General features: G+C 55.7%; 1 protein-coding gene across 2 annotated transcripts; it reads left to right on the top strand.

Annotated features, from left to right (window-relative positions):
• Nucleotides 1-6,590: 6,590 nt before the first annotated feature.
• Nucleotides 6,591-14,795, top strand: LOXL1 (lysyl oxidase like 1). 2 transcript variants are annotated; one of them, XM_052672247.1, is made up of 7 exons: nt 6,591-7,653; nt 12,352-12,460; nt 12,976-13,113; nt 13,439-13,595; nt 13,682-13,777; nt 13,889-14,004; nt 14,282-14,795. In XM_052672247.1, exons 1-7 carry the CDS (start codon nt 6,606-6,608, stop codon nt 14,286-14,288), a joined length of 1,671 nt encoding a protein of 556 aa, XP_052528207.1. In that variant the 5' UTR covers nt 6,591-6,605; the 3' UTR covers nt 14,289-14,795. The 2 variants fall into 2 exon arrangements, with proteins under 2 accessions (XP_052528207.1, XP_052528208.1); XM_052672248.1 differs by lacking the exon at nt 6,591-7,653 and adding an exon at nt 7,721-10,130.
• The last annotated feature ends 282 nt before the right edge of the window (nt 14,796-15,077 follow it).

Genomic DNA, 15,077 nt, shown 5'->3' with positions numbered 1-15,077 from the left:
TTTCATGATTCTATGATCTCTGCATGCCTAATGTCCCCCCAGCTGCTCCAATCATTATCATTTTTCTACCTCTTTCCTCATCCCCAGCTGCCATGTTTGACATGGACCTGCTACAGCATCTCCTGCAGCCACCAGCTTCGCAGCAATGGGCTGAGTGACCCGAAGGGAAGGAATTATGTATAGAAAGGAGGAGATGGAGATGTCATTAGAGAGAAGCTGGGAGTTGGGAGAGCACCTCCAGGCCCATTTTTTGGGGGGATGAAAGGAGCTTACTTTCAGTGAACAGCGTTATTATATTCAGGTTCCCATTTAGGTTGCTCCAAGTTGTACAACAAAAGGAATATTAAATGATATTGCAAAATTCATGTTACAAATCAGTGTAACCTGCATAAATCATCCCTTCCTAAGCAAGAAGGTAGGGTTTGCTTTTTTCAAAGCGCCTTCCTCTGGCTGAATGGCTGCTTTGGAAAAGAAAGAAGCTGTCTCCACCTGCGGAAGACCTTGAACAGAGTATCATGCCTTCAGCATCTCCTCAATCTCTCATTTCTTCCAGAACTGTGTTTTCCAGAAGTTCCCTAACTCCCATTTGAAAGGAATGTAGGGTTTATTGGCATCTTGGCTCTCTTAAGATGGCTCTGTGGTGGAACCCTAGGCAACCTGAGCCCTTTTCACTCACTTCAAAGCACTCACTTTCATTATTCAGACGGAAAATGCCCCTTCTCTCCAGGGTTTAACAGCTGGATTTGGTCTTTTATCTCCATCCCACCAGATCTGGGCCAGCTGTCCCCAATTCCCTAGCTCTGCTTAGCATGCAGCTGCAGGTCTGTGCTGGGCTGGAGCTCAATTTCTCCCAAAATCCTAACTCTCAAGGTGAATTTTGCAATCTAAATAAGAACAGACCAACAGAACCCGAGCTGGCAACTCCCTCCCTGCCCCACCGCTCCCAGATCCTCCTTTTGCCCTTAAATAAAGCTCTGTTTCTGACCAGGATTTGCATTTTTTCATCTTTCAGAAGCAGAAGGCTCCGGCGAACACGAGGAACTCATCCATCCTTCCCCATGCTGGCAGATGGAGCAGAAAACCTGCTGATACATTCAAGGTCCTAATAAGTTTTGAAGCGGCCAGTGGATATTAATATGGAACAGGAGCGCACCGTCCCTGCTGACCAGCTTTTATCACCCCAGACACATCTGCTGATGCAGAGCTATTTGTTTTGCAAGAGATGCTCCCTGGGCAGGGATCAGGGAGCTGGAGCTAATGCAGGCTGATGGGCTTCATTTAGGGGATGAGGAGGAGGAGTGGAAGAGGAGGGTCATGGAATTGACCAAAATTTTGTCTTTCTGCAGAGGGAAAATGAGGGATGTGGGGTCCCCCATCTCCTTGATCCTTGAGGCCACGTCTGTCTTCCCATTTGGATTTTGCTGCCAGAAAGGAAGGGCTGTCAGAGCGCAGAGTTAAGGATGGGATCTTATAATTATACCAGCCACTGTGTGTGGCAGAGCGCCATGGTGAAGCTCGTGCTTGCTTTGCTACATGTAATTGCCCTGGAGAGACAATGCAGACCACCCTCTCCCAGTTCCCCATTGCAGCCCATCATAAATTGGGTTTTCCAGAATCACAGAATCACTGAATGGTTTGGGTCTGAAGGGACCTCAAGCAACATGAATCTCCAACCCCTCTGGCACACACAGGGCCACCAACCTCCCCATTTCACAGCAGCCCAGGCTGCCCAGCGCCCCATCCAACCCGGCCTTGAACACCTCCAGGGATGGATGGGGCATCACAGCCTCTCTGGGCAGCTGTTCCAGCACCTCACCACTCTCACAGTAAAGAACTTCCATTTCTTTCCCTTTCGTTTCCCTTCATTCCTGAGCAAACCCAGCGTGCAAAAAATCCCTTTTCTTGTCCTAACCTGGCAAAACCCCTTCTCCCTTGCAAACAGCTGCATTTTTGACGGTACACTGGAAGCACTTGCTGGGCTCCTGATTTACACAGACCCGACCGAGGGATTGTTCTGAAATGGATTTGTTAGTATTAATTATGCCGCGTCCCTGCTGAGATTTTTAACAAGATTATGCTTCCCGAGCGTCTCTGCTTTCCTTCTCCTCCTACTCCTTCCTTTCCATTTCAAAGCACGGTGCGTGCTGCAGGATTTGTTATTTTGTTCTCTCTGTAGATGCTGGTGAGGGGGGAGCGAGCAGGAGATTCTGGGGTCCAGCACTTTGACTGGGGGAAGGTTGATGGGGAAAAACAACCCTGTGGCTGCAACCATGAGAAAGCTCAGCCCTTCCATGGTGCTGGTCTCTGGCACAAATGGCTTTCCACTGCTTCCAATTTCGCTGGGAGGGTGGTTACCCACTGGGGGTGGACTATTTCCAGTTTTCTCCTGTCCTAACGGATGGAACATCCCTCCTGGAGCTGCCCCAAAGAAAGGAAGGCATCTTGTGGGATAAACGTTCAAGAGGAAACCTAGGATCCATGAGCTATCCCCTCCATCCTTTGAAAACCCGTCAGTTCCCTCTTCTTCTAACACTCTGGCTGCTTCAATGCCAGCCAGTAAAACCCAAAGATATGTCATATATTTATAACAGATGGCACCGTTGCCACCATTCCCCACCACAGCCCTCAAGCTCAGGGTTCCCAAAGAGATGTTCCCACTTGGAGCTCACTGTGTCCCACATCTACTGGAACAGCACCAGGGGACAACTTCCTGCCTTCCCCTGGTTCATCTGGTGTGCAGATATTTAGGAACTGAAATACAGATTGAGAACGAGGTGCAGCATTGTGGGGACCTGCCATATTCCCATCTCCTCCTTTGTTCTGTCCCAGTGGTTGGCCGAGAAGACAGCTCTGCTCCACCCTGAAATGGAGTCTTGTGCCCCATTCATGGAGTCATAGAATGGCTTTAATTGGAAGGGACCTCAAGGATCATGAAGCTCCAACCCCCCTTCCATATGCAGGGCCACCAACCTCCATATCTAATCCCAGACCAGGCTGCCCAGGGCTCCATCCAACCTGGCCTTGAACATTCCATCCTCCTCCACCTCCTGAGCCACAGAAGCCCGCAGATCTATAGGAAGAAGAGTTTGCTTTTAACAAAACAAAGCTGGATTTGTGCTTGCATCTGAAATTCCCCGACCCCATAAGATTTGGGTTTTTTTTTCCCTCTGCAGGATTAGTGAGGTTAGTCAATGAGCATGATCCGATTTGGGGTTGATGCTATTCTTGGCCAGGTTTAGATGCCGTGGCACGGGCGGATTCACGGCGTGAGGCGGCTTTCATGGGATAAACGGGAGCAAACTGGTAATCAGCCTTGTAGCAGCTGGGAGCCAAACTAACCGGCTTACAGGGGCGGGCACTGCGCTCACCGTTGGTCTCCTCATGGGGTGCCACCAAGGGCTGGGTGGCTTTGGGGGGATTCCCCTGCATGGCACAGAATCAGGCATTCACTTCTAGAGGTGCAGAAATGAGATCCGAGTGCCTTGATGCTGGAAGAAGAGGGTGTTTGCTCCCCTGTGCCCATGGTGTGCCATCCTTCCCCAGCATCACTGCATCCGGAGCTGCCCCTCACTTCATCCCAGCAACCAAACAAGCTGAAGGAGGTGAGATTCCCCCCTTCCTCTCCACTCCCGGAGCGCATTTCTCTTTTTCCCCAGACAGTTCCCGTCACGTTTTTCAATTGCTCTTAATGGAGATGTCCATCACGGGGCACATTAACCCAGATATGATTCCAAGCATAGAGATGCACTAATGACCATTTAACCCATGTACGTAGCCCGGCTGGCTGAAGACTATTTTTCTTTCCTTCCTCCATTTTTCCTTCTGTTTTAACCCCGGGGAAGCCTGGGCCAGCCGGTGGATAGCTGTTTATTTTGAGCAGGGCACAAAGACCTCTTTTAAGGAGTAAGTGCTGCGGTCCTACTGCTGCATTATGGAGCATAAAGCACAGTAATACTCAACCAATTACGCTAATGCCGCTTATTTGCTCTTGTTACAGAGCGTAATTGCTCACCCAGAAGCTATTAAATTAGATAAGAGCAGAACAAACAAAACTATTCATTTTATTCACTATATATTTATACACCTACCACTCCGGAGCAAGCAGCCACCACGCTCAGCAGCACGGATTCCTTCTGTGAGCAAAACAGAAGTGATGTATTGCAGAAAGAAATGAAGGTTGGGGGACCCCACTGAATCCCTATTGTGACCCACAGGTGCTGTCACCACTGGCTTTTGGTCTCTCCCTTGGGTGAGCATTGGGCAGATACTGGGAGGAATGGGAAGCCCCCAGTTGCCAGCTGGGAGGAGGGTTGGAAACCACAGAATCTTGCGTTAAAACTGAGGGGAAAGTCCTTTTTTAAGTGAAAGCAGTGCTTCTTTTTGCCTGATTGAGATGCTGAGGTTGGAGGGGAGCCTGGCACAGTTCCCTAGTATTGGGAAACCCTATAAATTTAAGCAAGCATCGATCCAAACCGTGCCGGAAACCACATCGATGGGAAAATTGTGCAGAAGTGGTGATCCTTGCAGCTGGTTTGGTTATATGGGGAGAGGTAAGGGCGGTGAGAAGGGAACTGGTGGGACACCAAGGGGGTGGCTGTCCCCACCCAAGTGTGGGCTGCTGGCACCATCTAGTGGGTGCTGGCCCCCCCGTGCTGCAGTGTCACCACCTCCACTAAGCTGCCCAGGGTCCTGCCTGGGGACAGGCATGTGGCCGCCCCAATGGGGATGCGGGGTGGGATCCTGTGTCCCCCAGTGAAGGAGGTGGGGATGGTGTCCCTAATGCCACCGTGTTGTCGCATGGATGATGTGACAGAGCTGCTGGCCCTGCTCGGTGTGCCTTCGTGCTTGGGAAGGGGACAACGAGCCACGTGGGACACCCAGGTATGGGGTTTTGGAGTCAAGGGAGGGTCTGAGGACAACCAAAGGGGGTAAGCTGGCTGTGGGGTTGCGTGCCCACAGCTTGGCTGTGTGCAGGGCTGGGCTGAGCATCCCCATGACCCCACGTCCCCACACAGAGCCATAGGACAGGGGGAAGCAGCAGGGGGAGGCTGGGCTGAGCTTCCCGTCCTGGCGAGCCGCTGCCTATGACATCAACTCTGGTATTTCCAGTCCCTGCGGGGAGAAGGGAGGAGCGCAGAGGGAAGGACGGAGAAAGAAAGGAATGGGGGGTTGGGATGCAGCTGTGGGAGAACCCGGGGGTTGCTTCTGTCCCCATGGTGGTGCCCAGTGCTGGGGTGAGCCCTGCTTAGATGCTCGTCCCCATCAGTCCCTGTGCTGGCCCCATAGTCTGGGCAGGGGAAGAAGGGAGGGATGAAAGGAGAAAAGGAAAAAATCTCCACGTGGAAAATGCACAGCCGGGACTTAAAGCAACAGGGAAGCAGGGACGGGGCTTTGGGTGCCTCTCCTTCCCCAGGGGGCGATGGGATGAGCGTCTCTGGGTGTCCCCACGTTGATTCAAAGGGGGATAAGCTCCACTTTGGGGCACAGTTGAAGACTGAGAGGGCATCCTGCTCCTCACCCCAGGGTTAGACCTACAGTGCACGGGGCGCTTTTGGGTCCACATCCCTCTTCTGGGGCCATTTCACAGCGGTTTTATCTAACCCTGAAGTCTGCAGGATTGGACTCAAAGCATTGGGGTGGTGTGAAGACAGAGGGTGAAAATACTGCTGTGGCTTTTGATCCTGACTGGGAACAGTGGCTTTTATTGAGATCTAGGGGATATATAGTGAGGGGTTATGCTTCAGTGGGAGCAATAGTTTGGGGAGGGGGTATTTGGAGGGGTATTTTGGTGGGGGAATATTTGGGGGAGCATTTGGGAGAGGGCATTTGAGGGGGTTGGGGTATTTAAGAAGAAGGTATTTGGGGTGATGTTTGGGGGAGGGATTTGGGGAGGGAGGATTTGGGGAGGGGAGACACGGAAAGGGTTTTGGGAGAGTGCATTGGGGTTTATTTAGGGGGAGGTATTTTGGGAGGGTGGATGTTTGGGAGGGGCATTTTGTAGGGGGGACTTGGGGAGGTTTCTGAGTGGGGATACCGGGGAGGGGGGTTACTTGGGGGTTGTGTTTGGGGAAGGCGTATTTGGGGAGGGGATGTTGGGGAGTGGATCTCTGAGGGGTTCCTATCGGGGAGGGATATTTGTCGGGGGGAGGGGGGATAGCTGGGAGGCAAGACACTTGGAATATTTGGGAGAAGGAATTTGGGAAGGGAGATTGAAGGGAGGGGGGCGGAGGATGAATGGGGGGAGGGCTATCGGGGGAGGTCTCGAGGTGCGGGGAGGTTTTGGGGCGGGATGTGGGATAGGGACACTCGGACCCCCCCCCTCAAATCCCTCCTCTCGCTGCCTGCGGGGCGGAGGCGGAGGAGGCGCTTAGGACCCGGCGTCGCCCCCCAGATCCCGCCGCCCCGCAGCGAGCGCGGCCGCCGAGCCGAGCCGAGCCGAGCCGAGCCGAGCCGAGCCGAGCCGAGCCGAGCCGAGCCGAGCCGAGCCGAGCCGAGCCGAGCCGAGCCGAGCCGAGCCGAGCCGAGCCGAGCCGAGCCGAGCCGAGCGGCGCCGGGGATGGGCAGAGGCGGCGGGCCGGGGGCCGGGGGCCGCTAGCGGGGCGGCGATGGGGCTCCGCGGGGCTTGGGGGCTGTGGGCGGCGCTGAGCTGCGCCGTGTGCCTGCTGGCGGCCGGGCAGGAGGCGGCGGGCGGCGGCGGCGGGGGGGAGCCGTGGCGGCAGCTGATCCAGTGGGAGAACAACGGGCGGGTGTACAGCCTGCTCAACAGCGGCGCCGAGTACGTGCCGCCGGGCCCCGAGCGGCCGGGGGGAACCCGACTGGTGCTGGGACGGGGCGGGGTAAGGCGGCAAGCAGCCCCGGTGCGCAGCGCCTCGGAGACGGTGCGAGGTCACACGCGGCACCCGTTCGGCTTCGGGCAGGTGCCCGATAACTGGCGGGACGGGCCGCTGGGGGACGGCGGCGGAGCCGGGGCGGTGCAGCGGGTGAGGGCGGCGGGGCGGCCGCGGCAGCCTTCGTCCTCGTCGTCGTCATTGTCGTCGTCCTCATCGGCATCGTCCTTCGCCTACGCGGCCGCGGGGCACGCCGCCTACCCGCAGCCGCCCTTCGAGCAGCACGAGGCGGCCCCGCGGGCTTACGATGAAGCCTACACGTATTACCGGGGCGGCGGCGCCGGCGGTGTGGCTGTGGCTGCGGCGGGGGCCGGCGTGCTGTACCCCTTCCAGCCCCGCACCCGCTACGAGGACTACGGGGAGGAGCAGAGCCCCTACAGAGCGCAGGGCTTCTATCCCGAGCGGCCCCACGTTGCCCCGCAGGACGGCCTGGACCGCCGCTATTCGCACAGCCTGTACCACGATGCGGGGCTGCTCCCCGAGCACGGCACGGCAGATGCGTACAGCACCAACCAACGCGGCGCGGTCATCACCAACGATAACCTCCAACCTCCAGTTGGGTCCCAACCGGTGAGCGGGACGGCTTATGGGAATCAGTATCAGCCCTACGAGGTGCAGCCGCCGTTCCGGGCTTTGGAACCCTATGGGGCGGTGCGTCCCGATGTCTTCGTGCCTGCAAGGAGCCCCGAGGTGGCACAGGCTGTTCCTGACAACCAGGCACGGCTCAGCGTGGGCAGCGTCTACAGGCCCAGCCATGGAGGACGGGGTGAGTTGTGGGGTTGTGTGGGGCGAGGTGAGGCTGGGGTTGCTCCTGGCCCTTGGATGTAGCAGCTCGAAGCAAAGTCTGGTGGGGATGTTGTCGTGGTGTGGTGGATGAGGGCTGTCGGAGACCCTGTGTGATATGGGAAGGTGATGGAGGATGGAGAGTTGCATATCCCAGTGTGGCCAGGCATAGAGTAGGTTTCTGCCTTGTCCCAGGTCCTGCTGTGCCCATGGGGTTGGTCCGTGCCATGACCCAGGTCCTACTGCATCCATGGAGGGAGTTGATGCCATGTCCCAGGCCCTGTTGTGTCCATGGAGTGGGCCAGTGCTATGTCGCAGGTCCACCTGTGTCCACAGGGTTGGTCCATGTCGTGTCCCAGACCCTACTGTGTCCATGGAATGGGTTGATGCCATGTCCCAGGCCCTATTGTGTCCATGAAATGGCTCAATGCTATGTCCCAGGTCCTACTGTGTCCATGGGGTTGGTCTGTGCCATGACCCAGGTCTTGCTGTGTCCATGGAGTGGGTTGATGCCTTGTCCCAGGTCCTACTGTGTCCATGGGTTTGGTCTGTGCTATGGCCAGGTCCTGCTGTGGATCTGTGGGGCGGATCTGTGCTGTGTCCCAGGTCCTCCTGCCCCTATGGGTGGGTTTGTGCTGTTTCCCAGGTCCTTCTGTGGCCATGGAATGGGACTGTGCGGTGTCCCGGTTCCTCCTCCAGTTGTGGGTTAGATGTGTACCGAGGGATGGGGACACACTGTGCTTGTTGGGGTGGTTCTGTGCCATGTCTCAGGTCCTCCTGCAGCCATGGGGTGGCTGCGTGCCATGTTCCGGGTGATCCTACACCTCTGGGTGGGCAAAGGTCCTCCTGTGTCGGTAGGTTGGTCGTGTGCCACATCCCAGGTCCTCCTGTGTTTGTGGGGTGGTTTTGTGCTTGGCCCTGGGTCCTCCTGTGGTTATAGAGTAGATGTGTGCTACGGGATGGGGACACGCTGTGCTCACAGGGTGGCTGTGTGCCGTGTCCCTGCTCACCCTGCATGGGGTAGAACATGTGCTGCATCAGCCCCAGCCCTCGAGGGAGACGTGCAGCAAAAGTCCCAGCAGGGACGCCACAGCTACGCGCCCTACTGACCCCAATCCTGATGAAATCCTGTGGCTTTTGGCTGAGTCGTGCTGAGAGTGTTTCTCTCCGTGCTGAAACGTGAGGAGCAGCAGCCTGGGGGATCTGCTGCTTGCCTGTCCCATGGGTAACCCTCCTCAGCTGGAGCCTCTGACTCAGCTGACCCCATAACATCCAGCCCGGCCCTGGTTTCTGGGAAAGGCCGATCTCAGAGGGATCCTCCTTGGAGAAGCCGTGCTTCGTCCCAGCCCCATTGCGTGCAAACAAGTAAACACGGCGTGAGTGGCCAGCCTGGGTCAGCGAGAGGTCTGTGCAGCCCCACAGGAGATGTGTGGGAAAGGGTTTGGGGTGGCGACACTCGGGTCATAAAGAAAAAGAAGGAATTGGGCTCAACGGAGCATCCAAGCGGGAAGCAGGACCTGACATAGGGACGGTGACAGGTCCATGGGGCTCGGGGTCACCTGTCACCTGTGGAGCCATCCTCCCTTAATTGCTCCCAACTTTTGGGAGCAGAACCAAGTGTTAATTATGCTCCTAATCTGCTCAAACACCCCTAATCCTGCCTGGCTCCGTGAGGAATGCTTGGCATTCGCTGCTGGCTGGGCCACCTGGGGGTGAGCGGAGGGATGCCGTCGCCGTGCCTTTATCCAGGTGGATCCCAGGGGCTGACAGCAGCCTCTCCCCACCCCAACCAGCATCCTGGATGGATGCAGCAGGAAACTGACATCCCTCCAGTCCGACACGTTGGCTCCATTATCCCGACCCGTACCTGGAGCAGCTTCCTCCGGCGCTGGGAAAAGCGTGGCTGCGCCAGGAGGTCTGTGGAAAATTCCACCCTCTGAGGGCACGCGAGGCTCCATGGTCCCTCCAGGACCACGTTTTGTACGAGCAGTGCCGAACAAAGGGCTGATTTTATGGGTTTGACCTCATCTCCTTCTGGCCCCGCTCCGAGGCTGAAGGCAAGCGGTGTCTGTCTGTGTTCTCGTCCGCTTGCGATACCGAACACGTGAACTTCCTAAAATAAAAACAACCCGGCCCTCCTCTTCCTTTCTTCCTCCCAGTTCTCTCCTATAAATACAGAGATAGATTTGTGTGTGCGTTTGCTTTTTGCCCTTTCCTTAAGGCTGTGGCTTTTCTACCTGCGGGAAGCTTTCAGGATCACGAGCGCAGAGCGGCGTCTCTTTGGGCGAAGCTGAGTGTTGCAGAGCAGTGAGTCAGCTCCTATGAAGCTGAAGTTGGCCAAGACATCTGGCCGTCTTTTGCAGACCAGAAAAGAGGGAAAAATCCCATTTTCGGTTGATTTTTTTTCTTTCTCTGGCACCGCCTCTTTGCTTTCCAGCTTTCTGCCCTTGAGGTCTGCAGGTTGGTTGGTTTTTTTGTGCTTGGACGGGAGCTCCCTGCTGAGGATGCTCAGGTTGGGATGCGTGGGGTGGGGGTGCCGGGCTCCTCCTGCCTCCACATGGCTCCCATTAACTTTATTTTCCCTGGATGGCTGTGTTTATACGTGGGTCACTTAGCAACTGCTGGGCCCAGCACGTTCCTCCCCACTTCCCACCGCTTACAATGAAACCTGTGGCCCTAAACCCTTTGCCTGGGGGCGATGCTCCCCAGCACTGCGCCCGTTCTGCAGACGTACAAACTGTAGTGGGAGCAGTTGGGATGGATATGGGATTCCTGCGTCTTTCTGGTCTCTTTTGCCAGGTTGGATCCTGCTTTCTCCAAGTGGTGGATGTGCACCATCCCTGGAGGTGCCCAGGGCTGTGGATGGGGCCATGGGCAGCCCCAGCTGGTGGGGGGCACCCAGCCCAAGGAGCTGGGGAGAATTGCAGGTCTCGTCCAACCCAGTCAGTCTACGATTCTCCCTTGCAGGGGGTGCTGGGGAAGGAGCCAGCCCCGATCCCTACATTCAGGCTCATAAAAGTGGGTTTTTTCAGCTAAGCCCTGCACACCTGCACAAACAGCACGGCGGGGAGCAGGCCTGGCTTGGTATTATTCTAATTTTCACGGTGCATGAGAAGGAAATCTTCTCTGGCAGCTCCCTGGGCAGGCGGAGAGGCAAAGGGGAGGAGAGGAAAAACAAACATTTTCTTGCTGTGGTTGTCCCTTTTTGGAGGCAGGAGATGGGGGCTGCCAGGTCCGGGTTCACAGGAGGTGGAAAAAAAGCATGGTCAGCAAAAAGGAAGATCTGGCCTTGGCTGCTTGGGGCGTTCAGTGCCCACAAACGGGCTGGGATGGTGACCCTACAATAACAGCGGGGCCAGCATCGCTTCTCGGGGAGGGGGGGGGAAATCCTCTCTGGGAAAGGAGTCGGGTTTCTCTGCTGAGCATCCAAGGAGTTATTGTAAACAACAGCACAGAGGAAGAGCTATTCTGTAAACCCAGAACATTTCTCCCCCAGCATCTCACGGTGGGACAGGCGCCGACTGCGGGTGCTCAGCCCCGAAACGCAGCTCAGCCACCCTGTAGGATCTCAGTGTTGTTATTTTGTTCGATTTTGCAAGGGTAAAACTCCCTTCAGTCCTCCTGCTTCCCCCTCACCCCACAGACCCCCCTGGGCATTACATCAGCAGCGATGACCAAGCAGCGGGGCAGGAAACGAGCTCCAATCGAGTGACGTGATCCCTCGAGGGAAGCCAGGCTGGGAAACAAGAAGGCATTGTTCTTCTTGCCCATGGAAAAAAATGGAGAATAAAGGGGGGGAAATGAGAGGGGAAAAAATACAACATGCTGGATGGTCTCGGTGCTAAGGGAGGAGCTGGACTGGCTTATGGGGTATGGATGGGGACAGTGAGGGTGAGAATGGGGGTGAGGATGGGGATGGGGTTGAGAACGATGAGGGTGGGAGATGGGATGGGGTTTAGGAGTGAAAAGGATCAGGATGGGAATGGGGATAAGGATGAGGATGAGAATGGGGGTGAAGATGGGAATGGGGATAGGAAGAGGAGGGAGATGGAGATGCAGATGGAGGTGGGAATGAGGGTAAGGGTGAGAATGGTGCAGATGAGGGTGGCAGTGGGGATGAGGATGGGGTTGGCGGTGAGAATGATGAGGATGAGAATGGGGATGGAGATAGAGTGGAGATGGAGATGAGAAGGATGAAGATGAGGATGGAGATGAAGATGAGAACTAGGATGGGCATGGGGATGGAGATGGAGATGCAGGTAAGAAGGATGAGGGTGAGGATAAGGATGAAGATGAGCTAGCTAGCTCACAGAAAAGTGAGAGGCCAAGCATTGTTTGTCAGAGTGCAGGGCAGGGCTTTGCTTTGCAGAGGATTGCAATGAAAGAAACTGAGGCATGGAGCACCTGGAGAGTGCACCCCCACCCATCCTTGTGCTGCATCCCCTTGATGGCCATATCCAGAGGCACTGCTGGGGTCAGCGTGCTGGTGGTCCCAGAGGAACTGCTGGGACGTGGAGGTGTTGAAAAGTGTTTTTGGGATGAAGGACTGGCTCGGCATGATGCTCTTGCTCCTGCTTCCCTCTGTAACAGTTTTAGAAATTGAAGGCACCACCACTGCTGCATCTGTCTGTCCATCTGTCTGTCTGCTTGCAAACCACCAGGCTGTGTGTCCCTCCTGCAGGTCTCCCTGATCTGGTACCTGACCCCAACTATGTGCAAGCATCCACCTACGTGCAGCGAGCTCACCTGTATTCCCTGCGCTGCGCCGCTGAGGAGAAGTGCCTGGCCAGGTAGGGCATGGGGGGGCATCACATGGAGCCAAATGTCTCAGGGGTGCTGGGTGTCGCTGTGCTCAGGGGACAGAGGGAGAGAGGATCCTGCTCTGGTGATCCTGCCAAGGGTAGTGATGGAAGGATGAAGGAGCTTGGCTGGAAATGTGGAGAGTAAGGTGGAGGGTGAAGGATGGAAGATGAAGGAGAATGGAGAATGGAGGAGGAGGATGAGGGATGGAGGATGAAAGATGAAGGGAGGGTGGGGGATGAAGGAGGAAGATGAAGGACAGAGTGGAGGATGAAGGGTGAGAGAGGAAGATGGAGGATGAAGGAGGAGGATTGAGGATGAAGGAAGAAGGATGAAAGGAAAGGATGAATGAAGGGTAGAAATGGAGAAGGATGGAAAATGGAGCATGGAGTATACAGAACGATGGAGGATAAAGAAGGAGAGGGAAGGGAAAAAGGGAAGGGAGGAGAAGGGGATGGAGAAAGGAAAAGGGAAAGGAACTGCCTGCAACTTCCACTTTCCCCAGCACTGCCTACACCCCCGAAGCCACAGACTACGACGTGCGGGTGCTGCTGCGCTTCCCGCAGCGGGTGAAGAACCAGGGCACAGCTGACTTCCTGCCCAGCCGTCCCCGGCACAGCTGGGAATGGCACAGCTGCCACCAGTGAGTTGAGGACACCCACGTGTCCCCACCGCCTGTCCCCTGTGTGTTTTCTGCTCCGTTCTGCATCTTCTCTGCTTTACTAACAGCATTTTCCCTTGGTTTTCTGGCTTGCTTCATCTCTTCGCTGCTCCAGGGTCTTTGTGGGGGTCTGCTTTGCTCTGCCTCTGCTCCAGGAGCCACCAAACCTCTCTGACTAACGTCACCACTTGGTGCTGGCACAGACGTGGGGTTGTCGCAGAGCCACTCGTAGCCCCCAAACCCACATTTGTGGAGGGGACGGCATGAATGGCAGGGGCACGGTCACCCCACTCCCTCCCACCTGCAGGCACTACCACAGCATGGATGAGTTCAGCCACTACGACCTGCTGGATGCCACCACGGGCAGGAAGGTGGCCGAGGGCCACAAGGCCAGCTTCTGCCTGGAGGACACCACCTGTGATTTCGGCAACCTGAAGCGCTATGCCTGCACGTCCCACACCCAGGTGGGATGGGGACACGTGGCTGGGGATGCAGCAGGGCTTGGAGAGATGCTGAGGGCCAGCCCCCAAACCCATTTCCCTTCCTGCAGGGCTTGAGCCCAGGGTGCTACGACACCTACAACGCCGACATTGACTGCCAGTGGATCGATATCACGGATGTGCAGCCAGGGAATTACGTCCTAAAGGTGATGGAGGGGCTTTAGGGGGTATGGATTTAGGGTCTCATTTTTGGGAGGGTCTTCTTTACCGTTCATTTTCTTACATGGGCTTTTTCCCCCCTTTTTCCCCCTCTTTAGGTCCAGGTGAACCCCAAATACATCGTTTTGGAGTCAGATTTCACCAACAACGTGGTGCGGTGCAACATCCACTACACTGGCCGCTACGTGGCCACAACAAACTGCAAGATCTCCCAGTAAGGAGTTGTCTGGCTGCTGAGCTGAGTTTATCCTTAGGATGATAAGATGGGATGGAGGGGTTAATGCTTTTTATCACTTCAGGTTGGAGTTGGCCAAGGGCGAGGCTGGGGGCTGGTACCGTGCTTGTATCATTCCTACTTGTTATATGACATTGTTTATGCTTTCTCATTATTTTGGGGGAAAAAAAGCTGCAATGCAGATTTTATCAAATCAATCTTTCCCAGCTTTAAAATCAGGTTTATCAGTTCCAAATTTTTATGTTGCCTCTTGCAGATCTTGAGCCAAGCGGGGCTGCCCAGGCTCCTCCAGTGCCCCACCACGAGCCCAAAACCACCTCAGAACACCACCCCCGACTGCTTCACACTATCCAGAGAGAAGCAAGAGTGACTGTTTGAAATATTTTTATACTTAACTTTTCTTTAACCTGCATTGTTTTTCTGTTTTCTGATGGAAGCTGATGATAAGTTGTAGCTGGAATAATGGAAGGCTTGTTACCGAGCTGGCAGATCGCATGTTTAGCAATAGGGAGCTCGGTAGTTTAAACCTGCCTGCATTTTAGGGGGGTTCAGGCACTGCCACACACCCCGCACCACCTCCCAGCAGGATGAAGGCAGCAAAAAGTTGGAGGCGCTTCCCCAGAAACTCGGGCTCCGTGCACAGCCCTCGGGACAACAGGACGCCTGGTTTATTATTGAAATCATTATTTTCACGAGCTGTTAAAAACAACAACAACAAAATGCCGACAAACAACAACAAAACCGGAAACCATTAAAAGACGTTGTTTGGGGCTTTTTCTGTTCCGTTTTACGCGGGCTCAGCAGCAGGTGGCGCTGGTGAGCAGTTAAGGGAGTGGGCGTGGCCTGGGATGGCACCGCCCCTTTGCTTAGACCACGCCCACAGCGACGCGCCTCCCTCCACACCTGCGCTTTTACCCTCAGTCCTCACTCCGGTCCGTCCCGCTCAAGGTTGCGCATGCTCTCTCCACCTCCCGCCCACTGCGGGGGGGCGGGTCTATTTCGAGAGCAGTGGGGCGAGGATTGGCCGAGCAGCGCGGGATTGGCAGGAAGTG

This window comes from Tympanuchus pallidicinctus, unplaced genomic scaffold (assembly GCF_026119805.1).
Source record: "Tympanuchus pallidicinctus isolate F22 unplaced genomic scaffold, pur_lepc_1.0 scaffold12, whole genome shotgun sequence".
NCBI classification, from domain to species: Eukaryota; Metazoa; Chordata; class Aves; order Galliformes; family Phasianidae; genus Tympanuchus; species Tympanuchus pallidicinctus.
Note: the sequence above shows the minus strand (reverse complement) of the source record. Positions and strands in the feature narration are given on the sequence as shown.

Excerpts from the sequence above, each read along its gene's own strand:
- LOXL1 (XM_052672247.1), top strand. The coding sequence starts at position 6,606 with ATGGGGCTCCGCGGGGCTTGGGGGCTGTGGGCGGCGCTGAGCTGCGCC. Across the intron at positions 12,461-12,975 it reads GAGGAGAAGTGCCTGGCCAG|CACTGCCTACACCCCCGAAG; the intron begins GTAGGGCATGGG and ends CACTTTCCCCAG. Across the intron at positions 13,778-13,888 it reads CAGGGAATTACGTCCTAAAG|GTCCAGGTGAACCCCAAATA; the intron begins GTGATGGAGGGG and ends CCCCCTCTTTAG.